At 42.4% G+C, this 25798-nt stretch overlaps 1 protein-coding gene across 3 annotated transcripts in view; it reads right to left on the bottom strand.

The window, feature by feature from the left end:
* Positions 1-25798, bottom strand: part of XPC (XPC complex subunit, DNA damage recognition and repair factor) — a 286669-nt gene that overhangs the window by 251022 nt on the left and 9849 nt on the right. For 2 of the 3 annotated variants that reach the window (XR_010727308.1, XM_066245205.1), the window contains exons 2-9: positions 23310-23505; positions 21049-21167; positions 16761-16884; positions 15641-15725; positions 13246-13403; positions 12624-12744; positions 2437-2526; positions 336-1223 (exon numbers count right to left, since the gene is read on the bottom strand). Coding sequence is in view for 2 of the 3 variants with exons in the window: in XM_066245205.1 (XP_066101302.1) it covers positions 336-1223; positions 2437-2526; positions 12624-12744; positions 13246-13403; positions 15641-15725; positions 16761-16884; positions 21049-21167; positions 23310-23505 (1781 nt within the window). In the remaining variant the exon portion in view is untranslated. The remainder of the gene's footprint in view (positions 1-335; positions 1224-2436; positions 2527-12623; positions 12745-13245; positions 13404-15640; positions 15726-16760; positions 16885-21048; positions 21168-23309; positions 23506-25798) is intronic. The other variant, XM_066245206.1, reaches the window with a different exon arrangement.

Consider the following 25798-nt stretch of genomic DNA (forward strand, 5'->3'; position numbering starts at 1 on the left):
GAGGGGGGGCGAAAATCATTAATGAGATTTTACTCAGTATGACTTCCATAAATTATTGTAAAGCTCCAAATTTATAACTGGGCAATAGCTAAAAGTATACAGCCTTCAGAGCTAGACAGACCAGGGATTAAATTCCAAGTCACTTAATCTCTTGGACCCTACATTCTTAATTGATAAAATTAGAGAAATAATAATCCCAGCTTTATAGTATTATAGATAAAGAGATAAATACTAAAAATACCCAACACAGGGCTGGACATACATCAAGTACGCAAATATGAGAATAGTTTTAAGAACTTGACTAAGTCTTGGAGCCCATGCAGCTAAGGTCTTACCTCCAAGTCTTCTTTCTTTTCCCTATCCACAAATGGGCTCTGGTAGGGTCTCAAGGTTTCAGCCCACCATTTGGCATCAATTCGGCACTTGCGGGTGGCTGTCATCCAGGCTGGGTCATACCTCTGGGTGACATCCCGGACCCAGCCATGATTGTCAATGCCCACAATGTAGGTCATGGGCTTGGTGGCATATATGCAACATGTCATAGCCTGGTCCACCACACCATGCACGCAGTCCACACACACCCACTTTTCCTCCCTCTCACAGAACACCTCTAGCCACTGGTCTGTACCAGCTGCTTTCCTTCTTTCTGGCCCCTCACCATCACTGGACATCTTCTTGCCTTTCTTACTCTTACTGCTAGAAGAGCTTGTGGATGCTGCTGGAAAGCCAGGATGTTTAGGATGGCTTCCATGTTGGGTCCTGGAGTCACTTTTGGACGCTGCTTTTGTCCTCTGAGGGGCTAGGGTCTTCCTCTGCCTTGAAGGGCCAGGCTCCGAATCCTCATCAGATGGATGATGGGCTTCCCCACTGGAGAGCTCAAAGTCAGAGCCACTGCTGTCCTTGGCGCTCCCACTATCCTCTTTATAAGACACTCTGGAGGTCACCCGTCGCTCCCGGCCACGTACATGTTTCTGGGTTTCCCCCTCCTGCTCTTCCACCTCACTCTCTTCTTCTCCACTGGAGGGCTCTTTCCACTTCTTCCTGAAGGCAGCTGCCTTGCTCCTTTTCCCTTTGGCACTTGGACTCCTAGTGCCCTTAGAAGAGGTGCCCTCTTTTCTGGTTCCTCTGTTGGCCTTTGGTTTGGTTTGCTTTTCTGAAACTTGGCTGGGAGTTTCTGAGGAGCCTCCAGGACCCTCTGTGGATCTCTCTTTAGGCTTCTTTCCCTTAAACAGAACAGAAATTTTGTTTTTTCTTTTTCTCTAATGATAGGATAGAGATCCTGTAATCTAACAGGGCTAAGTCATTGGCCAGAGACTATCATACAGAAGATGTCCCCAGCTCAGACAGTGAGCAATTAGCTACCTACTCTTTTGGGTTGTAGAAAAATATATGCTAAAATCTATAGCACCTTAGATAAGGTCACAATATAATTCTCTTTACTCTGAAGTTTGGCAGAGGGAAAGTGCACAGGATGTAGAGAGAGCACAGACAAACCTAGACAAAATAGTTTCCCATGTTATGTGAGTTAGGTAAATTGCATAATCTCTAAGCCTTGGTTTCCTCAGCAATGATAATACCCACCTTGCACATAATGCACTTTGTAAACAAATACTGGTGGACTTACTAAAGTTATAGTATTAAGAATATAGAAATTGTTAAAATTTCTGGACCATCAAGTTTCAGATAATGTCAATATCCTCGTGAATACATCCTTCAGCCTCCTTCTTAGATGACTGCAGAACCGAGAGCCCTTCACCCATCATCACTTCACATTGCTGATGAGGAAAACAGCTACCACTCTACTGTTGTTTTTTTTGTATTTTTTTTTCTGAAGTTGGAAATGGGGAGGCAGTCAGACAGACTTCCACATGCGCCCCACCAGGATGCCCACCAGGGGGCGATGCTCTGCCCATCTGGGGCGTTGCTCTGTTGCGACCAGAGCCATTCTAGTGCCTGAGGCAAAGGCCATGGGGCCATCCTTAGCTCCCGGGCCAACTCTGCTCCAATGGAGCCTTGGCTGTGGGAGGGGAAGAGAGAGACAGAGAGGAAGGAGAGGGGGAGGGGTGGAGAAGCAGATGGGCGCTTCTCCTGTGTGCCCTGGCCTGGAATCGAACCCGGGACAACTGCACACCAGGCCGACACTCTACCACTGAGCCAACCGGCCAGGGCCCATCTACTGTTTTACAGAAACTAAAGCACTGAGGAGCCAAGATCTCTCATAGGCCCTTTTGCACATTCAAAGATCACGTTGTAGATAACCCACTCGTGTATCCAATCTTGCCAACACAGGGTTATGTGTAAGGCAGGCTTAAGGGAACCCATGCTCCATGAATATCACCCCTTAAAAATAGTCTAATGACCAGTTTCTTAAGTTTCATAATCTTTCACTTCTCCCTGACCAATTGCCCTTTTCTCTGAAAGCCCCAAGAACCTCACCTTGGCTGCTGCTAACTTCAGAGGAATTGGCTGTAGAGACAAGACCAGTCGGGTTGAGAGATGCAGGGCCCGGAGAATCAGTAAAAATATCTATAATGAAAAAGGTAACATTTATCCTCAGAAAAGAAAAGACTTAAGGACTTAATTAATTAAATGTTGTTGTGGTGCTTGTTTAGAACAGAGAAAAATTAGAAACAACCCAACTGTCTAACAATAGGAATCTGGAACCCCTGACACAATTAAAAAATATGCAGCAGTGACCCGGGCCAGGTGGGTCACTGAATAAAGCGTTGATCCGGCATGCCAGAGGTCATGGGTTAAAATCCCGGTCAGGGCAAGTATGAGAAACAATTAATGAGTGAACAACTAAATGAAACAAGTAAGTGAAACAATAAATTGTTGCTTCTCTCTCTCTCTCTTTTGCCCTGTGACCCCCTTCCTTCCCCCCTCAAATCAATGGGGGAAAAAAAAAGATGCAGCAGAGATCTTTGTAGAAAAATAGGAAAATGTTCACCTTACTACATATTAAAAAAAAGAGAAGTTTATTTCTAAATGTGTCATATTCATTTTTTTAAGAAAAAATTATAAATATGAATGTATATTTGGAAAAGAACAGATATACTGGTTATGGCTGTTTACATGTGGGGCTTTTTTCAGCTTATTTTTCTGTACTCAACACAGGTTACGTTTGTGATTAAAATAACAAAATATCACTTTGAGAAAAAAAATACAGAAAACACCATTATCATCAGATAACCAAAGTCTATTATTCCCTGTACTCCACTTTCTTTACAATGAAACTTTCCTTCCTTCCCTCCCTCCCTTTTGTGAAAGAGAGAGACAGAGAAAGAAAGGAGTGACAGACAGGAAGGGAGAGAGATGAGAAGTATCGACTCGTAGTTGTGGCACCTTAGTTGTTCATTGATTGCTTTCTCATATGTGTCTTGACTGGGGTGGGGCTCCACCTGAGCCAGTGACCTCTTGCTCAAGCCAGCTACCATGGGGTCATGTCTATAATCCCACGTTCAAGCCGGCAAACCCAGGCTCAAGCCAGATGAGCTCATGCTCAAACTGTTGACCTTGGGGTTTCGAACCTGGGTCCTCAGTGTCCCAGGTTGATACTGTTTACTGCGTCACTACCTGGTCAGGCACAATGAAACTTTCAACTGGCTGCAGTTCTAAACATTCTGTTAACTTGTAAGGATGGGAGCCTCCTCCAGGGAATTAACCTTCAAAACAGCACCAGTGATAAAGCATCTGAGCAGGATCTTCCTACACAGATCTTGGTCCCAATGTTTCTCATGACTTACTGTAAAATATCCCACTTAGAAAGTCAGGTTTTCTGTGAAAAGCCACATTATGTTGAAAAATAAAGTTAATTCTCCCTTGTTTCTTCTGGAGTTAAAAAAGGAAGAAATATCACAGAAACCCAAATTGAGGGACATACTACAACACTCCCAAGAGGTACTACTAAAAGTAATAAAAGACAAGGGAAGTCTGAGAAACTGTGACAGATTGGAAGAGACTAAGGCAGCGGTTCTCAACCTGTGGGTCGTGACCCTAGTGGGGGTCAAATGACCAAAACACATCGGAAAATACATATTTCCGATGGCTTTAGCCGCTGAGAAGCCGCGCTACCGTCTGCAGCAGCGCTATTCAGCTTGAACGCACGCCCCTTATGGACGTGCGTTCCAAACTGAATGCCTGCGGTCATGCGCAGAAGTGATTGCATCATCCGTCCGGGGCCTAAGGGGCGGGTGAAGGGGGGGGGGACCCTCCACAGTCCATAGCAGCGCATTATGTGTGTCCGGCGCTTGCTGACGTCGTCAGTGGGCGGGTGCAGCAAGCGCCGGAGGACAGAAACCTAGGAGGCATAGAGCCTGCGAGACAGCATGCTGGTGTACTGAAATCAAAAGGAGGCTGCGGCGGATTGTGTGGTAACCTGAGATTCTCCGGAGCTCTCTTCCACAAAATCTGCCGCACTCCCAATAAAATCAATAGGAGGCGGATTCAATGCCGGAAACCGCTGATTTCAGCAGTTTCCTCATTCAGAATATGGGAAGATAGTGGGAGATATGGGAGATAATTATACATTGGGGAACAGTGTGAACTACATCTTATAGTGGTCTCTTATAGTATAAGACCGGTATAGTTCATACTGTGTAAATGTATGGTGCTTTGTGTAAGTGTAAGCTGCTTTGTGTACTGTGTAATGTGTAACCGCCACCCCCAATAGACTGAAAGAGGCCTCACACTGAGGAATCTGCTGTGCGGATTCTGCAGTGTAAAAGATCTGCCTCCTACAGAAGTCTATTGGGGGTGGCGGATTCCACCTTTGGAATTTTTCTGCTCTAGGAAAAGTTCTAGCGTGGAAGAAACTAAGCAACATGCTCTATATTTGAGCGGAATCTGCTGCAGTCTCCCATTGACTTGAATAGGAGAGGAAGAAATGTGTCGGAACTGCATTTCTGCCGTACAGAGGATCTCTCGTCTGCGGAATCCACGGGTCTCCCATTGAAGTAAATGAAATGTGGATTCCACCGCAGAAACCGCTGCTTTATAGTGTGAAAGAGCCCTGAAAGATACCATGCTGTGCAGAAACTGCAGTGTATCCTATGACGTAGTTCACACTGTTCTATATAGAAAACTTGCCACTAATCTGGAAAAAAACAGATCCATTAGTTAAGCAACTATTTACGGAATGGTAGCCCCAATACACTAGGTAAGGAGGTCCATTAGTAATAAATATTTTTCAATATATAATTAAATATTGTTTTTGTGATTAATCACTATGTTTAAATTATGTTTGATTTGTAGCAATGAGAATACATAATGCATATCAGGTATTTACATTCCGAATCATAACTATAGCAAAATTACAGTTATGAAGTAGCCACCAAAATTATTTTTTGGTTTGGGGTCACCGCAACATGAGGAACTGTAATTGCGGGGTCACGGCATTAGAAAGGTTGAGAATCACTGGACTAAGGAGACATGACAACTAAATGCAACACAGTATCTTAGGTTGGATCCTGGAACAGAAAAAGGGCATTAGTGGAAAACCTTGAAAATCCAAATAATATCTCACAGTTTAGTTGACAGCATCATTCATTCATTGGTATATTTATTATTGTACCAATACTAATTTCTTAGTTTCTTATGGTACAGCATGGCATAGGAGCACCACTGTAAAAATCTAGATAACTGAGTACCCACCTAGTATTTAACTGAGTATTTACTGAAGTATTCAGCTAGCTGAGTGACTTCTCTAAACCAGATTTCTTCATATATAATAATCCCTACCTCACCTTCCTCACAGGATCATAAATAAGATCATGTATGTGAAGGTACTCTGCCAGGAATCCAGTACTATGCAAACATACAGGTCATCACCTTTGACAAGTAGTAAGTATGTCAATGACTGTTGCCAAGGAAAAAAAATTAAATTATAAAGCCATATGATTCCTATACTAAAAATTAAATAACCAGATGAAAAAGACAAATCCTAAAAATATAGAAATTGTCAAAACTGACTCAAGAAGAAAACAGAAAATCTGAATAAACATTTAGCAAAAAATTGAAACAGAAATCAAAAACCTCCTCACAAAAAATGTCTAGGACCAGGTGAATTGTACCAAATATTTAAAGAAGAATTAACAACAAGCCGTCTCAAACCTCTAAAAAATAGAAGAGCAAAAACTTCCTAACTCATTCTAGGAGGCCTACATTACCCTGATATGGAAGCCAGACTGATAACACAAGAAAACTACAGACCAACATCCCTTATGAATATAGATGCTGAAGTCCTCAACAAAATACTAGCAAACCAAATCTAACAGCACATTAAAAATTATACACCATAACCAAGTGGGATTTATTCTCAGGAATGCAAAGGTTTTTCATAATAAGAAAATCAATTAATATAATGCATTATATTAATAAAGAAAGAAAAACCATACAAACAATTCAACTGACACAGAAAAAGCATCTGATCGCATCCAACACACTTGCATGATAATAATACCCAGAAACCTAGAACTAGAAAGAAATTTCAACATGATAAAGAAAATTTATAAAAACCCACAGATAGCAAGATATTCAGTGGTGACTGACTGAAAGCCTTCCCTACCCCCAAGACTGAGAATAAGACAAGGATGCTTGCTTTTACTAATGCTATTCGGAATTGTACTGGAAGTTGTAACCACAGCAATTGGGCAAGGAAAAGAAACAAAAGGCATCCAAGCCGGAAAAGAAGTAAAATTCTCTATTTATAGATGGCAAGACCTTACACATAGAAAATCTCAAAAAATGCACAAGGAAGCTACTGTAGCTAATACATGAATTGAGCAAGTTTTAGGGTAAAAGATCAACACAAAAACCTGACCAGTGGTGGCACAGTGGATAGAACATTGATCTGGGATGCAGAGGAACCAGGTTCAAAACCTCGGGCTCGCTGGCTTGAGCACAGGCTCATCTAGCTTTGAGTGTGGGATTGCTGGCTTCAGCCCAAAGGTCACTTGCTTCAGCAAGAGGTCACTAGCTGGCTGGAACCCCACCACTCCTGTCAAGGCATGTATGAGAAGCAAACAATGAACAACTGAAGTGCTGCAATGACGAGCTGATGCTTCTCATCTTTCTCCCTAGCTTAAAGAAAAAAAAAGAAAAAAAAAAAAGATCAACAGAAAAAAATCAGCTGCATTCCTATTCACCGGCAATGACACTCTAAAAAGGAAATTGAGACAACAATACCATTTATAATATCATAAAAAATTACCCAGGAAGCCTGACCAGGCAGTGGTGCAGTAGATAAGAGTGTCCGCCTGGGACACAGAAGACTGAGGTTTGAAACCCCAAGGTCACTCACTGGCTTCAGGGTGGAATCACAGATATGACCACAGGGTCACTGGCTTGAACAAAAGGTCACTGGCTCGGCTGGAGCCCCTTGGTCAAGGCACACATGAAAAAGTAATCAATGAACAACTAAGATGCCACAACAAAGAAATGATGCTTCTCATCTCTCCCTACTGTTTGTTCCTATCTGTCCTTCTCACTATCTCTGTCTCTCTCTCTCTCAATACAAACAATAAAAACCTAGGAAAAATTTAACCAAGGAGGTGATAGACATGTACACTGAAAACTACAAAATAGCCTGGCCAGGCAGCTCAGTTTAGAACATTGTCCTGATATGCCAAGGTTGCAGGTTTGATCCGTGATCAGGGCACATACAAGAATCAATCAATGAATGCACAAGTAAGTGGAGACAACAAACTGATGTTTCTCTTTCTCTCTAAAAATCAATAAAGTAATTTAAAAATACATATATTAAAAAAAAACCTGGCCCTGGCCAGTTGGCTCAGTGGTAGAGCGTCAGCCTGGTGTGTGGAAATAAGTCTTAGGTTTGATTCCTGGTCAGGGCTCACAGGAGAAGCGCCCATCTGCTTCTCCACCCCTCCCCCTCTCCTTCCTCTCTCTCTCTCTCTCTTCCCCTCCCGCAGCCAAGGCTCCATTGGAGCAAAGTTGGCCCAGGTGCTGAGGATGACTCCATGGCCTCCACCTCAGACACTAGAGTGGCTCTGGCCACAACAGAGCAATGCCCCAGATGGGCAGAGCATTGCCCCCTGGTGGGCATGCCAGGTGGATCCTGGTTGGGCGCATGTGGGAGTCTGACTGCCTCCCTGCTTCTAACTTTGAGGGGGGGGGCAAACTGCACAAAATATAGCTTGAAGAAATTAGAAACATAAACAAAAGGAAAGATATCTATGTTAATGGACTGTCTTTGTGGACATGCTACCCAAATCAATCTACACATTGAACCCTATCAAAATTTCAATGGTCTTTTTTATAGAAATGAAAAAGCAGATCATCAAATTCATGTGAGGCCTGACCTGTGGTGGCACAGTGGATGGGGCTTTGACCTGGAAATGCTGAGGTCGCCGGTTCGAAACCCTGGGCTTGCCTGGTTAAGGCACATATGGGAGTTGATGCTTCCAGCTCCTCCCCACCTTCTCTCTCTCTGTCTCTCCTCTCTGTCTTTCCCTCTCCTCTCTAAAATGAATAAATAAATAAATAATTTAAAAAAATTAAAAAAAAATTCATGTGAAATTGCAAGGCGCCCCGAATAGTCAAAATTATACTGTAAAGAAACAACAAAGCTTCACTCACAGTTCCTGATTTCAGAACTCACAACAAAGCTATAGTAATCAAAACTGTGTGATACTGGCATTAGGATAGACATGTAGACCAATAAAATAAAATTGATAGGCCAGAAGTTAAACCATACATCTATGGCCAATGGATATTTTAGAAAAAAATGTTATTTATTCGTTTTAAAGAGAGGAGAGAGGGAGAAAGAGAGAAAGGGGCAGGGCGGGGAGGAATGGGAAGCATCAACTGGTAGTTGCTTCCCGTATGTGCTTTGACAGGGCAAGACTTGTCTACGGCCATACCACCCTGAACGCGCCCGATCTCGTCTGATCTCGTAAGCTAAGCAGGGTTGGGCCTGGTTAGTACTTGGATGGGAGACAGGGCAAGACCAAAGTTTTGAACCAGTGACCTCAGCATTCTAGGTCAATGCTCTATCCACTGTGCCAACATACATCAGGCAGCCAGTGGATTATTTTTAATAGCTATATATTTTATTTATTTAGAGAGAAGAAATAGAGAGAAAGAGGGAGAGGAGCAGGAAGCATCAACTTGTAGTAGTTGCTTCCTGTATGTGCCTTGACTGGGCAAGCCTGGGGTTTCGAATAGGCAACCTCAGCATTCCATGTCAATGCTCCATCCACTGCGTTACCACAGGTCAGGTGTCAACAGATTTCTGACAAGGGTGCCAAGACTATTCAATTTCCATTGAAAAACTTGTCTCTTCAACTAGTAGTGAAAATAATACAACAAAAGTTGAAAGAACAGTCCTTCAACAAATTGTACTGGGACAACTGAATACTCACATGCAAAAAGAATAAAGTTGAACATATATCTCACATAACTGACAAACATTAACCTAAAATGAATGAAAGATCTAAATGTAAGAGTTAAAACTGTAAAATTCTTAGGATATAGGAGGGAATCTTAATTTTTATTTATTTATTTATTTTTACAGGAACAGAGAGAGAGTCAGAGAGAGGGATAGATAGGGACAGACAGGAATGGAGAGAGATGAGAAGCATCAATCATCACTTTTTCGTTAGGACTCCTTAGTTGTTCATTGATTGCTTTCTCATATGTGCCTTGACCGTGGGCCTTCAGCAGACCGAGTAACCCCTTGCTCGAGCCAGTGACCTTGGGTCCAAGCTGGTGAGCTTTTTTTGGCTCAAGCCAGATGAGCCCGCGCTCAAGCTGGCAACCTCGGGGTCTTGAACCTGGGTCCTTCCACATCCCAGTCTGACGCTCTATTCACTACGCCACCACCTGGTCAGGCGGAGGGAATCTTTATGACTTTGGATTTGGCAATGGAGTTTTAGATATGACACCAAAAGGAAAAAGAACGAAAAAAATAGAAAAATTAGACTTTGTCGAAATTAAAACTTTTCTACATCAAAGGACTTTATTAAGAAAGTGAAAAGGCAACCTATAGAATGGGAGAAAATATTTGCAAAGCCTGTTCCTGACTGGTGTTTAGTACCCAAAATATAGAAAAAACTCTTATAATTCAAAAACAAAAAGACAAAGAACTCAATTAAAATATAGGTAAAAGACTTGGATATTTCTCCAAAGAAGATATACAAGTGGCCAATACACACATGAAAATATGCTAACCATCATTAGTTGTCAGAGAAATGAAAGTCAGAACCCAATGAGATACTACTTCATACGGATTAGGATGACTTAAAAAACCAGAAAATAATTATTGGTGAGGATTTGGAGAAGCTGGAACCTTGGACATTGCTGGTAGGATGTAAAATGGTGCAGCTCCTAATGAAAATATTTGGCAATTCCTCAAAAAGTTTAACATCCTATCACCACATGATCCAGCAACTCTACTCCTAGGTATATACCCAAAAGAACTAAAAACAACTACTCAAATAAATATATGTGCATATGTATATAACAGTACTCTTTACAATAGCCAAAAGGTGGAAACAACTGAAATGCCCATCAACTAATGAATGAATAACAAAATGTGGTCTTTCCACATAAGAATGTTATTCAGCCATATAAAAGAATAAAGTACTGATACAATCTCCGAACATAGATGAACCTTGAAAACATGCTTAAGTTAAAGAAACCAGACACAAAAAACATCACGTTGTATGATTTTTTTTTTTTACGTAAAATATCCAGAATATGTAAATCATTAGACAGAATGCAAAATGATGGTTGCCAGGTACATGAGGGGATGGGAGGAAATAGAATACGGAGTAATTGTTTTATAGGTATAGGATTTCCTTTTGGGATAGCAAAAATGTCTTAGAAATAGAGGTGATTATTTCACAAAACTCTAAATGCATTAAAGAGCAACTGAATTGTTCATTTAAAAAAACCCCAAACTATATATTTTTGCCCTGGTTGGATAGCTCGGTTGGCTAGAGCAGTGTCCAAAAGTGCAGAGGTTGCCAGTTCAATTCTGTCACGACACATACAGGAACAGATTGATGTTCCTGTCTCTCTTCCTCTTTCCCTTCCTCTCTCTCTAAAATCAGTATAAATAAACATTTAAAATAAAATGTAATAAAATAAACTATATCTTTTTTGCTTTAAAAAACTCAACAAGGCCCTGGCCAGCTGGCTCAGTGGCATTAGCCTGGCACGTGGAAGTCCCAGGTTTGATTCCCAGTCAGGGCACACAGAATCGCCCATTTGCTTCTCTACCCCTCCACTTTTCGCTTCTTTCTCTCTGTGTCTATCTCTTACCCTCTTGTAGCCATGGTTCGATTGCAGCCAGTTGGCCCCGGACACTGAGGATGGCTACGTGGCCTCTGCCTCATGTGCTAAGAAGAGCTTGGTTGCTGAGTAACAGAACAACACTCCAGATGGGCAGAGCATCACCCCCTAGCGGGCTTGCCAGGTGGATCCCAGTTGGGGTGCATGTGGGAGTCTGTCTCTGCCTCCCCTCCTCGGAGTTAAAAAAAAGCCTCAACAACAAAAAAAAGATATATGTACACAAAACAAACAACAAAAAAGATATATGTACACAAAACACAGGAACAAAGTATGGGATGACAATCCAAATATTAATGTTTTCTTCTGGATGGTGGTACTACATTATAATTACTGGCCATGTCAGGTTATCTTAGAAGAGGTAAAGACATCAGTCATTTAGCTTCTAAAGATATAAAAAGTCTGGCCTCTTTCCCAAAACAAAACAGGGAATCTGAGACTCAGGCACAGGTGTATGTATTCATAGGAATCTTCTGGGGATAAAACTATGTATCTCTTTATCTTTGTTTTATTCAGACAGAGCCTTACCTAAGGGTATTTTCAGCGTTTGATAAAGCCTGTCTACACCAGGCCTCCTTCTGGTAGATACAACTCTCCTCACTGCATGGCTGCCTGTTGATGCCATCACCCAAACTGGAAGGTATGAAAACACTTTCTCAAGGATTTCAGCAGCCAATGTGAAATAACATTTTCTTGGAACTTCTAAATACATTTTCTGAATAGTTAGTTAAAATGATTTTGGTCAAAGCAGCTAGCCAAAAATTCAGTCCTTTAACATACCAGGATACCAAGTAAAAGAAAGAAGATGCAGGTCTTCAACTCACACAGTGGTCCCACCCATGATTCCAATGCCTGCCAACTGAATGACCCTAAGAAAGGAACTTAGCCTCTTTTAGCTTCAATTACTATTTTTAAATTTTATTTTATTTCTTTAGTGAGAGTGAGCAAGGGGGAGGGCGGTGAGAATCATCAACTCGTAGTTACATCACTTAAGTTGTTCATTGATTGCTTCTCTTAAGTCCTTGAACCAGAAGGCTCAAGCCAAGCCAGTGACCTTGGGTTCAAGCCAGCGACCTTGGGCTTCAAGACAGCAACCTTTGGGCTCAAGCTGCTGACCTCAGGGTTTCGAACCAGCGACATTAGCGTCCCAGGTCGATGCTTGGTCCACTGTGTCACCACTGGTCAGGTGACTATTTTTTATTTTGAGGACTAAGGAAATACATGTAAAACACCTGGAATAATATCTGACACATGACTGCCACCATCATTTGCTAACAGCTATAATAGAGCTGCCAGAAAGAATCACTCACGTGGACCAATTCTTCATCATCTCGTGCAGAGTAAATAGCAAATCTCCTTTCCAATGTAGTCCGCAGGCTGTCTCGCTCACTGATGGAGAGGTCAGAGTTAACTGTAAATGTTCTGATGAACCTAGAGAGAAGCCAGGCATTCCCTTGCGTGAGAGGTCAGGGCAAAGAGGAACTCTGTTCCTCACAGCCAAGAAAATCAGAGGGGAGTCTAGGAAGGGAATGTGAGCCTCACCTACCTTTGTTCTACTCTTCCCATTCTGTGTGGCCAATTCCTGCTCAACACTATAGATTCAGACTTTACCTCCCTCAAGAGCCTCCCCAGGCTCCTGGGCTGAGGTAAGTGCTCTCTGTGTCTGCAGTCCCCAGAACACTTCCTCCAGAGCAATGGTCACCCTATTCTAATTACTCCGGGTAATTAGATATGTCACCCCGACCAACCTGGGAGCGCTTCCAGGACAGAGATCACACCTAACATTTCCCTATCTTCAATGCCATGCCCACTGCCTGGCATAAAGATCACTTTAAGGGATATCTGTGGAAGCGACCTGTACCCAATCTCTGAGAGATACACAAATCCTTCACTAAGGCTGTGAAGCACAGGCCACCAGCTACAGGGCCATACCATTTCACCAGGTTTGACAGGTAGTACGTATCGATGTCTTGAGGAGGCACTTTGGTAAAGTGAGTTGGGATGATGGAGAGGCTAATAGCAAGCAGATCGGGCTGGTTGCAGATGCTATTTCGATAGAAACCATTTGCTAGCAGGCATAGAAGGTGAACCTGGGAAGAAAGGGAAAAAGAAAGACATGGAAGGAAGGCTGAAACCTAAAGGGATTTTTGCTGCCAAATCAAAAGACATTCTGTGGGCAGGAAATATTTGTTGCCATTTCTACACACAAAAAAATAAAAATACTAACATTAGCCATTTCCCAAGATTTTGTCTTTCACCCCCTATTCTTCTTCTTTTTTTTGAGAGACAGAGAGTCAGAGAGAGGGACAGACAGACAGGAAGGGAGAGAGATGAGAAACATCAATACTTCGTTGCAGCTCCTTAGCTGTTCTGTGATTGCTTTCTCCTGTGTGCCTGGGGGGGGGGGGGGAGTCGCTATAGCAGAGTGAGTGATCCCTTGCTCAAGCCAGCAACCATGGGGTCATGTCTATGATCCCATGCTCAAGCCAGCAACACCTCATTCAAGCTGGTGATCCCGTGCTCAAGCTGGCAATCTCAGGGTTTTGAATCTGGATCCCCTGCGTCTCAATCTGACGCTCTATCTACTGAGCCACCGCCTGGCCAGGCTTACGCCCTCTTCTATCTATCTACTCATTCCCTCAAACAATCTGTAATCTCAAAGTGTCAAAATACAAACTTTTCTTCTAAGAGACCTTGTCTTTTGGAGATATATACTGAAGGAACTATGGATGAAATACTACAATGAACCTGACCTGTGTTGGTGCAGTAAAGTGTTGACCTGGAACACTGAGGTCACTGGTTCAAAACCCTGGGCTTGCCTGGTCAAGGCACATATGGGAGTTGATGCTTCTTGCTTCTCCCTCTTTTCTTTCCCCCTCATCTAAAATGAACAAAATCTTAAAAAAAAAAAAAAGAAAGAAAGAAAGAAAGAAAAGAAAAGAAAAGAGAAGAGAAGAGAAAAGAAATGCTACAATGTCTGGGAAACGCTACTCAGGAGGGGCAAGAGGAACAGTGAGTGGGGAGAAAGAATAGCAAGACTGCGCACAGGCTAGTAACTCTCAAAGCTGGGAGACAGCATGGGGCTACTGCATGGCTTTCTGCACTAACCTGAGTTCTTGAACCCAAACTACTCAGTGTCAGACCCCATATCTGTTACACATCTGACCTCCAACCCTACCCTTCCTTAACCTATTGAAATGATCATGTGATTGTCTTCCCCTTCTCTCTCACACAGCTTTGCATTGGTTTCACTTCAAAATTAGCTTGCCTTCCTTCCTTCCTTCCCACTTACTGCCTCCCTATTTTAATCAACAACACTGCCTTTCTCCCCTCACTTAAGCTTACAATCTTGGTCTCTTCCTTTCATCTCCAACACCAAGAAGTAGAAGAAACAGAGCTATCTCATTTACACCTCAAGGCTGCTAAAGTGGGCATCACTCCAGTTCTTGTCTCATCTCCTCCTGTCTTTGCTACGTACACATTTCACTTCTAGATTTCTGTGGCTGCTGCAGAGTGTCTCTTCCATCCATCCCATCATACCTTCTCTGGCTCTCTGCTGCCGATCAGAGAAAAAATCAAAATCCTCCTTCCTTCACTTTCATCTTGTCTCCAACACACACATCCCCCAAGATGCAGGCAATTCAGTTGTCTCACCACCCTTTCTGTAATTCAGCCAGAGCAACATTCCCAGACTCTGTCTTCTCCATCTCAACATGCTGTCCTTTCTTCCAAACCCAAGTCCAGTTCTTCCTCCTAAATAAAGCCTTCCTCAGCTACTCAAACCTACCCTGATCTCTTCCTTTCTTTAAGTCTTGAGTTTCTCTGTTTTGAGGTCTTTCTTGTTCCATTTGTGAGATCAGTAACCCCTTATTGGTAGGAAATAAACTTTATTAAAGTCTCTCTTCCCACAATGCCAAGAACCTTGCTAGGTACATAATATGCTTTCAATAACTATCAGCTGAAGTAAAAAGCCAGCAACTTTAGCTGAGGTCAGAGTTAATGTTACTGAATAGTTGAAAGAGGAATGGAGCGTCTGTTCTTTAGCAGCTGCTCCATGCCAGGCATTGTGCTATGTCCTTTACATGTGATAGATATTTGCTTAATCCTCACAACCACCCTCTGAGGAAGACACTATTATTAACTTCCCTTTCAAAAACGAGGAAACTAAGCTTTAGAGAGAATAAGAGACTTGCCAAGGTCACGAAGTGAGCAGGAGAGCCAGAAATAAGACCTAGGTTTCATTGACTGAGAACCTTAATTCTTTCCGCCATAGCACGCGCCTCAGTGAAGAAGACTGCTGTCCTTTCCCTTCATTCCCTGCTCTTACCTTGTGTGTGTCCTCCTGAACTTCTTTACTGAAACGCTTCATCAGCCTCCGAAGATTTATCTCAAACTCCATTTGTATTTTTTCACTGCAATGCATATTGAAAAATTAAAAAATGACCTGGGAAACTGAAACCTGGCTCCATTCCCCCAGTCAATTCCTTTTACTTGAAATGGCATGTGAATTGATCTCCTTGTTTTCCTGCACAAGGTTGTGCTACACAAGTAAAGTTTTTAGATGCTCCCTACTTTTTGCATACTTTTCTGCTCCTTCTCACCTACAAATCTTAGCTCAGGACATTCTCTACCCAGACTACCCTCCTCTCAACCTGCACCAAATTATACCTCAGGAACATGAGTCAAAGCTCACCTCATCCAGGAAGTCTTCTCTGACTGCCTGACCTTCCAAGTACCAATTCCCTTCTTAGCAAACACTTCTTTTATGTTCAGTTAATGCATTTTCATTTGTGTAACACTGTTCTGGTGTGAAATCTCTTTCATGTCTGTGTCCTGTGCATCTTTAAGAAAACTTGATGCTTCTTGAATTACTTTTATGATCTTTCTTCTGCATGGCTAATAATGTGTCCATCACAGTCAAGTTTATTATTACTCAATAAACGACCAGGTGCTGTGCTCCATATTCCCAAGCCAGAAGCTACAGAGGTACTGGGGATATTGGGACGAAGTGGGGGCTCCCTACCACAGCGGGGCACTGCTTCAAGTCCTGCAGAGTGATGTGTGGAAAAGCATGACTTGCCAAGTTAGCCTGACAGGGATTTAGATCTTGGCTTATTTATTGACTGGCTGAGTGGCTCCTGAAATTATATTTAACATCTCCTCATTCACATACTATTCTAAAGATTAAGTAAGATGATGGACTACCTTGGCACACAGAAGTTGTTCAATACATGAATTTTCTCCCCACATCTCTTGCCTCAGGCAGGACATGAAGGTTTTCTCACTCAAGTCCTAAAGGCAAATCCAGGGTTTTCTCACCCAAGGCTACTGACTGCTTTGATACTCAGCCCTGGCCTTCAATTTGGTTCTCAAAAGTTTTCATTAAGTAGCAGCTGTTCCAAAGACATGTGACAGGGACCTAGAAGCAAGTGTCTGTCTAATCTTACCTTCTTTCTCTCGCTTTCACCTGCTCCGGGGTTTCAATCTCTATCTCCACCGGTTTCATAGGCAGAACAGATCGAAAGAAGGCTGCGTTTTCTTCCACATTGCCTGGCACAGGCTCACTAAGCTCTATCAACAGTAATTTTTAAAAATCAAAAATAATAATTACAATAATAACTATTGGGCCCTGGCCGGTTGGCTCAGCGGTAGAGTGTCGGTCTGGCGTGCAGGGGACCCGGGTTTGATTCCCAGCCAGGGCACATAGGAGAAGCGCCCATTTGCTTCTCCACCCCTCCCCCTCTCCTTCCTCTCTCTCTCTCTCTTCCCCTCCCGCAGCTGAGGCTCCATTGGAGCAGAGATGGCCCGGGCGCTGGGATGGCTCCTTGGCCTCTGCCCCAGGCGCTAGAGTGGCTCTGGTCTTGGCAGAGCGATGCCCCGGAGGGGCAGAGCATCGCCCCCTGGTGGGCAGAGCGTTGCCCCTGGTGGGCGAGCCGGGTGGATCCCGGTTGGGCGCATGCGGGAGTCTGTCTGTCTCTCCCTGTTTCCAGCTTCGGAAAAATACCAAAAAAACAAAAAAAAACACCCCAAAACCCCAAAAAACCCACAATAATAGCTAATGCACATTCGAGGTTCTGGTGGGAAGGAGGAAGAGAGGAACGAATACAAGGTGGATAACTCACAGAGACAGCTACTCCTTCCATACTTTGAATACCAAAAAAAAAAAAAAAAAAAAAAAAAGCTAGGCACTGTGTGATTTTACATTTATTTGTCTCCTTTAACTCACACAAAACCCCAGAGAAGTAGTCCTGGTAATAGAAGAGGAAATTAAGGTATAACAATATTGAGTTGAATTACACAAAGTGCTATGCTATTAAGAAGCTGATGCTTGCCTGACCAGGCGGTAAGGCAGTGGATAGAGCATTGGACTGGGATGCAGAGGACCCAGGTTGGAGACCCCGAGGTCACCAGCTCGAGCACGAGCTCATCTGGTTTGAGTAAAAGCTCACCAGCTTGGACTCAAGGTCACTAGCTTGAGCAAGGGGTAACTCAGTCTGCTGTAGCCCCATGGTCAAGGCACATATGAGAAAGCAGTCAATGAACAACTAAGGTGTCGCAAAGAAAAACTAATGATTGATGCTTCTCATCTCTCCGTTCCTGTCTGTCTGTCCCTATCTATCCTTCTCTCTGACTCTCTTTGTCTCTGTAAAAAAAAAAAAAAAAAAAAAAAAAAAAAAAAAAAAAAAAAAGCTAAGAAGCTGATGCTTGTTTGTGTTTTAGTACTTATTTTTTTTAAAGCCAAATAGAACAATTTCTATCTTTTTTTTGTATTTTTCCTAAGTGAGAAAGAGAGGGGGAGGCAGAGAGACTCTCACAAGCACCCAACCAGGATTCACCTGGCATGCCAGGGGGCAATGCTTGGCCCCTCTGGGGTGTTGCTCTGCTGCAACTAGAGCCGTTCTAGTGCCTAAGGCGGAGGCCATGGAGCCATCCTCAACGTCCAGGCCAACTTTGCTCCAATGGAGCCCTGGCTGTTGGAGGGGAAGAGAGAGAGAGAGAGAGAGAGAGAGAGAGAGAGAGAGAAAGGAGAGGGGGAGGGGTGGAGAAGCAGATGGGTGCATCTCCTGTGTGCCCTGGCTGGGAACTGAACCCGGGACTTCCACACGCCGGGCCAACGCTCTACTGCTGAGCCAATCGGACAGGGCCCAATTTCTATCTTTTATTAGTACAAAACACTTAGTACTTAAGCACTAATTGTGCTTAGTACATAAGCACAATTTGCTTTTATGGTCGATGCGCCACCACAGGTCAGGCCATGAAATAAACTGAATTTGTTGAACTGTATCTGTGAACTTAATTAGCAAAGGGTTCTTTTTAGAAAGCTTTGGGCCTAGATGCAATAATGCCCGTTTAACAATAAACACACCTAATGCCAAAATTTTGGTTTCTATAAACCATTTCCCACTAAAATGAACTAGGGCTTCTTGGAAAAAAAGGGTTGATTTCAGGTCAGAAGTGAGGAAAGTATCAAGTGAGGCCAAAACACCTTGTGCCAGAAAACATAAATGTTCTCAAGAACTAATGAGACAATGTCAAAAAGACATGGTAGGGTAACTAGGTTAAAGGGGCTTCTACTAGTCAAATATGGGACAATATTTTTTTTTTATTCATTTTAAAGAGGAGAGAGAGAGAGGAGAGAGAGACAGAGAGAAGGGGGAAGGAGCTGGAAGCATCAACTCCCATATGTGCCTTGACCAGGCAAGCCCAGGGTTTCGAACCGGCGACCTCAGCATTTCCAGGTCGATGCTTTATCCACTGCGCCACCACAGGTCAGGCTATGGGACAATATTAAGCTCAAAAAGTATAATGATAACTGGTAATTATGTAATTTCTAAAAATATTTCTAAATCCACAGTGATACTCAGATTAAATGACTAAATATAATTCATGAAAGGGAGGTAAGATTAGATACTTGCTAAATAAATACAATTCCTTTGCAGATTACTCAGCTAATAAATGTATATAAAATAAAAGAATCAGATTATTACCATTTTGCTATCCTTAGTATAACAATTTTTGATCCAGTCAAGATCACTATGCATGCTAAAAACCATTAGGTAAAAAATTATTAGGGGACAAGATATTCACCCAGAATCAGAGTGCTGCTCCAGAGACAGTTAATTACAAAGGGAGAATATACCTGTACATTGACACAACTGGGCAGTACCACCTTACATGATCAAACTTAGCATCACCAGTAAGACAACCTGACATTAGGTGTCTCTTAATGGATGTGATAACAAGTAAAAAACATCACCTATGAAGTAGTCTTGCAAAAAAAAAAAAAAAAAAGTTTAACCTAAATTCAATCAAATCTTTGGATTTAATTTACAATTTATAAGAAACACATGGAATACTGAAACAAGTGTAACACCCCCATGAGATGTCAGACAGAACCAGAACCTGAGACACTGTATAAAACAAGAGACCAGTGCTAAAAACAAAACAAAACAGAACAAAAAAATGGTGGTTGGGGGGTACTATTCTAGAATAAGACTAAAGAGCCAACCAATACAAGGTTTACACACTGAATAGCTCCTGGCCTAGAACAAAAAACAACTACAAAAATATTTTTATAATAATTAGGAATTTACTGTTCATTTTCTTAGGCGTAATAATGGTATTTTATAATGTAGGAAATGCATGGTGCAATATTTAGAAGTGTCAGAAAGTCTGTGACTTACTTTTAAATGTTTCCACAATGCATATTTACTGAAAGATACATTTAATATGGTAAATGTTAAAGTTAGTGAATCTAGATGAAGAATATATGTACTACATTCTCATTTTCTTGTAGGTTTGAACACACTCAAAATAGACAGCTGGGAAAAAGTCATGCTAAGCAGCAGGTTCAGAGATGATAACATTAGCTGCTACTGATTCTAAGTATGATGCAAGAGGCCCATTATTTTGGTGACACACCTACACCCCCCGACAATCCCAGAGCCTAGACTGTGCATTCCTTATGGTAAGCATTCAGTGTTTACTGAATGTTAAAAATGAAACAAACAAACAAAAAACTGGCTTAGATAGCAGGAGTTACTTGCTCACGCAGCTATATAAGTGGCAAAACTAGGCTCTAATCCCAGGTCTGTCTATTTGTTTATCATTCCTTCACTCATTCATTCATATTAAGTGAGAGGTGGGGAGGCAGAGACAGACTCCTGCATGCACTCCGACTGGGATCCACCCAGCAAGCCCCCTACTGGGTAATGCTCTGCCTATCTGGGGCCACTGCTCTGTTGCTCTGCAATCAAGTTATTTTAGTGCCTTAGGCAAGGCCACAGAGCTAATCTTCAGCGCCAGCGGCCAACTTGCTTTAACCAATCAAGCCTTGACTGTGGAAGGGGAAGAGTAAGAGAGAGAGAAGGAGGAGTGGAGAAGAAGATGGTTGCTTCTCCTGTGTGCCCTGACTGGGAATTGAACCTGGGACTTCCACATGCTGGGCTGATGCTCTAAGTATCTCGTAAAGCCTCTGCTCTTTCTGGAGTGATATTGCCTCTCTATTCCACTGACAACCATGACAACCAGCAAAGGAAGAGAATATACAATCTGCTCTACTAACCTGGTGTTGAATTTTTCCTTATATCAAAAGCAAGTCCCTACTGCAACCTTATCTTTGGTCTTATTAGTTTCAAAAGAAGACAACAGGACTACAATCAGTGACATGACTTCAAACAATCAAACAGAAAAAATAAGATCAGACAGTTCTAAAAACAAAGAAAGATGCTTTACCTTCTACCTCTTCCCAATCATCTTCACTTTCCTCTTCATCGTCTCCTTCATGGCTGTCTTTGTCCATGGCAGCCTCTCTCTTTGGATGGTGTGCCTTCTTGCAGGCCTTCGTAAAGTCCCTGTGTAAAGACCAATGGAAGGAACACAGAAGATGCAAACATCCTAGTTCTTCATTTAAACTAAGTGGAATTTTAAGGACTCTTTTCTATTTACTGAAATTCTGTTGCAATTACTTAATGATTGTTTGTGAGCTGTGAGCCTCATTTCCTCCATCAGCATAAGTCTCAAGTTCTCATTGAGAAGTGCTGTGATCATCAGTGTAATACCAGATGTGCCGTCAAAACAGAACAAACACTATAAACCTATAGCCTAGAGCTATGTGAAGGAAAATATAGCTATGTCTGGAAATGGGACAGAAAAAGCTAGAAGGAACCACAATAATAATGTGAGTTCCAGACGTAAAAGCTGTGACATCTGTGTATATACACGATTGGACACCAGAAAGAGAAGGAAATTTGCACTTGCTAATCCTACTATGGGTCCCCTCAGAAGGTTTCCCATCTGACCGGACGGTGGCGCAGAGGTAGAGCATCAGACTGGGACGCGGAGGACCCAGGTTCGAAACCCGGAGGTTGCCAGCTTAAGTGCGGGCTCATCTGGCTTGAGCATGGGCTCACCAACTTGAGCACGGAGTTGTTGGCTTGAGTGTGGGATCATAGACGTGACCCCATGGTCACTAGCTTGAGTTAAAGGTTGCTGCCTTGAGCAAGGGGTCACTCGCACTGCTATAGCACCCCCCCACCTCATTAAGGCACATATGAGAAAGCAATCAGTGAGCAACTAAGATGCCACAACGAAGAACTGATACTTCTCATTTCTCTCCCTTCTGTCTGTCTGTCCCTATCTGACTCTCTTTCTGTAAAAAATTTAAAGAAGGCGGTTCCCTCTACTCTTTCCTCTCTTAGGAAATAAGACATGGAGACTGAAGATAAAGTCTAAACTCAAGATAAGTGGGAATGTGACTATATAGTTATGTCATAAATAACAATATAAACCTTGACACCTGGCTAGTTAAGTAGATAACTACAAAGTAGCTAACTACATATCAGCTCAAGACTAAATGTCTGCTATTGTGTAATGCAGATCTTCCTTGACTTATGATGGGTTACTTCCCAAGAAACCCATCCTAAATTGAAGGTATCTTAAGTCTGCAAATGACTTCTGATCTGCATCTTCAAGGTGGAAGAAAGCATTTCACGTGGAAGGAGACTATGAGCATAACTCAGAGGTTGCAAAGTATGAGGATATGTCGAGTGAAGGACGAGAAGTCCAGCTGGGCAGGAGCAGAGTGTGCTTGAGGAGAGTAGTAGGAGAAAAACAAGGATGGCAGGTGAGTATTTTTTATATGTAATATCTTCCATTTTTAAATTTTTTGTGGGGTTATATTTTATTGAACTTATTGGAGTGATATCAGTTAATAAATTTATAGGTTTCGGGTGTACAATTGTATAATATGTCATCTATATATTGTATTTAGTGTTCTCCACCCCCTACATGTAATACCTTTGTGTAGTAGAAAGAATACAGAACCAGGAGTCAAAAGACCTAGGTCTCATACTGTTTTTTTTTTCACTATATAGTTGTGTAGCATGAATAAATCATTTTCTGGCCCTGGCTGGTTAGCTCAGTGGCAGAGCATCAGCCTGGTGTGCAGGAGTCCCGGGTTTGATTCCTGGCCAGGGCACACAGGAGAAGTGCCCATCTGCTTCTCCACCCCTCCCCCTCTCCTTCCTCTCTGTCTCTCTCTTCCCCTCCCGCAGCCAAGGCTCCATTGGAGTAAAAGTTTGCCCGGGCGCTGAGGATGGCTCTGTGGCCTCTGCCTCAGGCGCTAGAATGGCTCTGATTGCGGCAGAGCAATGCCCCGGATGGGCAGAGCATCGCCCCCTGGTACAGGCGTGCCGGGTGGATCCCGGTCCGGGGTATGCGGGAGTCTGTCTGACTGCCTCCCCGTTTCCAACTTCAGAAAAATGCAAAAAATAAAAAATAAAAAAAATCATTTTCTGTAAGCTGTCACTGTCCTTATATGAAAAGTTTGGGAAGTAAAGTATATAATGCTAAGATTCTTTCTAGCTCTTACTAGTAGTCTGAGCTCTATCTAGAAGAGTTTAAAGATCCAATCTTTTCCATGGATCCTAGTGACAAGCAAAAAAGCAGGTTTATTTACTCACACTTCCTTGATAGAAACAATTAAGACCTCTTACCTGAAATCTTCCCCATCAATGAAGGCTTCATCCTTGATAACCTTGAGGTTCTTAGATTTAACAGTCACCTTAGCCACTTTCTTTTTTGCAGGACCATCTGCTTGTCCTACAGGATCATTGCTGCCCCTCTTCCTCTGTCCTTGTGAGTCTTTTGAGAGCAGACTCTTCTTTGGGGGCTTCTCATCTTCAAAGTCATCTAGATGACCACATGGAACAGGTAAGGAACAATAGGAAAGACAGATCATGAAAATTCCTCTTCTGAAACCTCCCTCCAAACCACTTCTCCATCACCAGCTCTGCATGCTATGTTTGGTCAACAATTAGCTTTCCGCCTCTTCTCACTCTCACCTTCAGTCCAGTCTGTATTTTGTGCTCACAGTAAAAACCATCTTTTTTTCTTCTTCTTAATTTTATAGAGAGTCAGAGAGAGGGACAGATAGGGATAGACAGACAGGAAGGGAGAGAGATGAGAAGCATCAAAAAATTTTTTTTCATTGCGGCATTTAGTTGCTCAATGACTGCCTTCTCATATGTGCCTTGACAGCAGACTTGTATGTACTACAGAAGACTGAGTAACCCAGGGGTCCCCAAACTTTTTACACAGGGGGCCAGTTCGCTGTCCCTCAGACCGTTGGAGGGCCGGACTATAAAAAAAACTATGAACAAATTCCTATGCACACTGCACATATCTTATTTTAAAGTAAAAAAACAAAATGGGAACAAATACAATATTTAAAATAAAGAACAAGTAAATTTATATCAACAAACTGACCAATATTTCAGTGGAAACTATGCTCCTCTCACTGACCACCAATGAAAGAGGTGCCCTTCCAGAAGTGCAGCGGGGGCTGGATAAATGGCCTCAGGGGGCCGCATGTGGCCCGCGGGCCGTAGTTTGGGGACCCCTGGAGTAACCCCTTGCTCAAGCCAGCGACCTTGGGTCCAAGCTGGTGAGCTTTTTGCTCAAACCAGATGAGCCCGTGCTCAAGCTAGCAACATCGGGGTCTTGAACCTGGGTCCTCCGTGTCCCAGTCTGACATTGTATCCATTGCGCCTCCGCCTGGTCAAGCAAATAAACTATCTTTTTTCATAGGCATTTTATTCTATTAATATTTCTCCTATGACTACAGAGAGGCCATCATATGACTGAAAACAAAATCTAACTTCCAATTCTTAAATTTCTGATAATATCCAGCAAGAAAAACACATCAATCCATTGATTAACCCCTTGCTTATTTACTATTTGCCAAGACTATTTTAGGGTTAATCCACTCCTATTAAGTGAAATATTTTGAGTTCATAAACACAACTGAGTTTTACCAGAATCTTATTTCCACTAATTTGTATTTCTGCCATCTTTAAAAATCAAACACTGCTCAAAACACATTTTATGAAACTTTTCCAATCTAACCCAAATGGCACTTAGTATACCATCCATCTCAGCAAGCTTAAGGTTTTAAAAGATAGTAGTAATTATCTGTACTTTCTTAAATTAATTTTTATTAAAGTATAAAAACTGCACAAGTTGTTTGTTTTAAATAAATTATGGCATCTGAAACTATGGCCTGTCTATTAACAAATATATTAACATGTTAATTTTTTTTGTAGGTCAATGCAGATTTATTTTCACAAAGAGGTAAGACAAAAATAAATCGTAAACATGTTAATTTTTAATGAGTAAATTTATAAATAACTTGGCAGAAGAGAATTTTATCTATTTTGCAAATCTATTCATGAAAATAATCTTGATTCTGAAATAAACCATTTTCTTTGTCTTTGCATGCTTCAATTAATTTTGGAAAACAAAAACACTCTAGCCAGTATTCAGGTTCCAAAGGAGCTGCAATAGTGACCTAAACTAGTGGTTTTCAAACTTTTTGAAGTTGGGGTGCATTTAAAATCCTACAAATAATTCTAGGCGCACTATATACAAATTTCTGAGAAATATGTTATAATAATTAAGTCAAATATTAAAGAAAAAAATATAAAGTACAAGCATGCTTTTATGGTAATTAAATGAAATAAATATGACAAAATTAAATTTATTCTGACACTGAAAAACATTTTTATGTTATATTTTTTGTTATGCTTTTTAGAATTTGTAAAAGGGGTTAAAAAATAAAAAAACAGCCCTGGCCGGTTGGCTCAGCGGTAGAGCGTCGGCCTGGTGTGCGGGCGACCCGGGTTCGATTCCCGGCCAGGGCACATAGGAGAAGTGCCCATTTGCTTCTCCACGCCCCCCCCCCCCCCCCCCCCCCCGCCTTCCTCTCTGTCTCTCTCTTCCCCTCCCGCAGCCAAGGCTCCATTGGAGCAAAGATGGCCCGGGCGCTGGGGATGGCTCCTTGGCCTCTGCCCCAGGTGCTAGAGTGGCTCTGGTCGCAGCAGAGCGACGCCCTGGAGGGGCAGAGCATCGGCCCCTGGTGGGCGTGCCGGGTGGATCCCGGTCGGGCGCATGCGGGAGTCTGTCTGACTGTCTCTCCCCATTTCCA

The sequence above is a fragment of the Saccopteryx bilineata genome, chromosome 10 (genome assembly GCF_036850765.1).
Source record: "Saccopteryx bilineata isolate mSacBil1 chromosome 10, mSacBil1_pri_phased_curated, whole genome shotgun sequence".
In the NCBI taxonomy this organism is placed as follows: Eukaryota; Metazoa; Chordata; class Mammalia; order Chiroptera; family Emballonuridae; genus Saccopteryx; species Saccopteryx bilineata.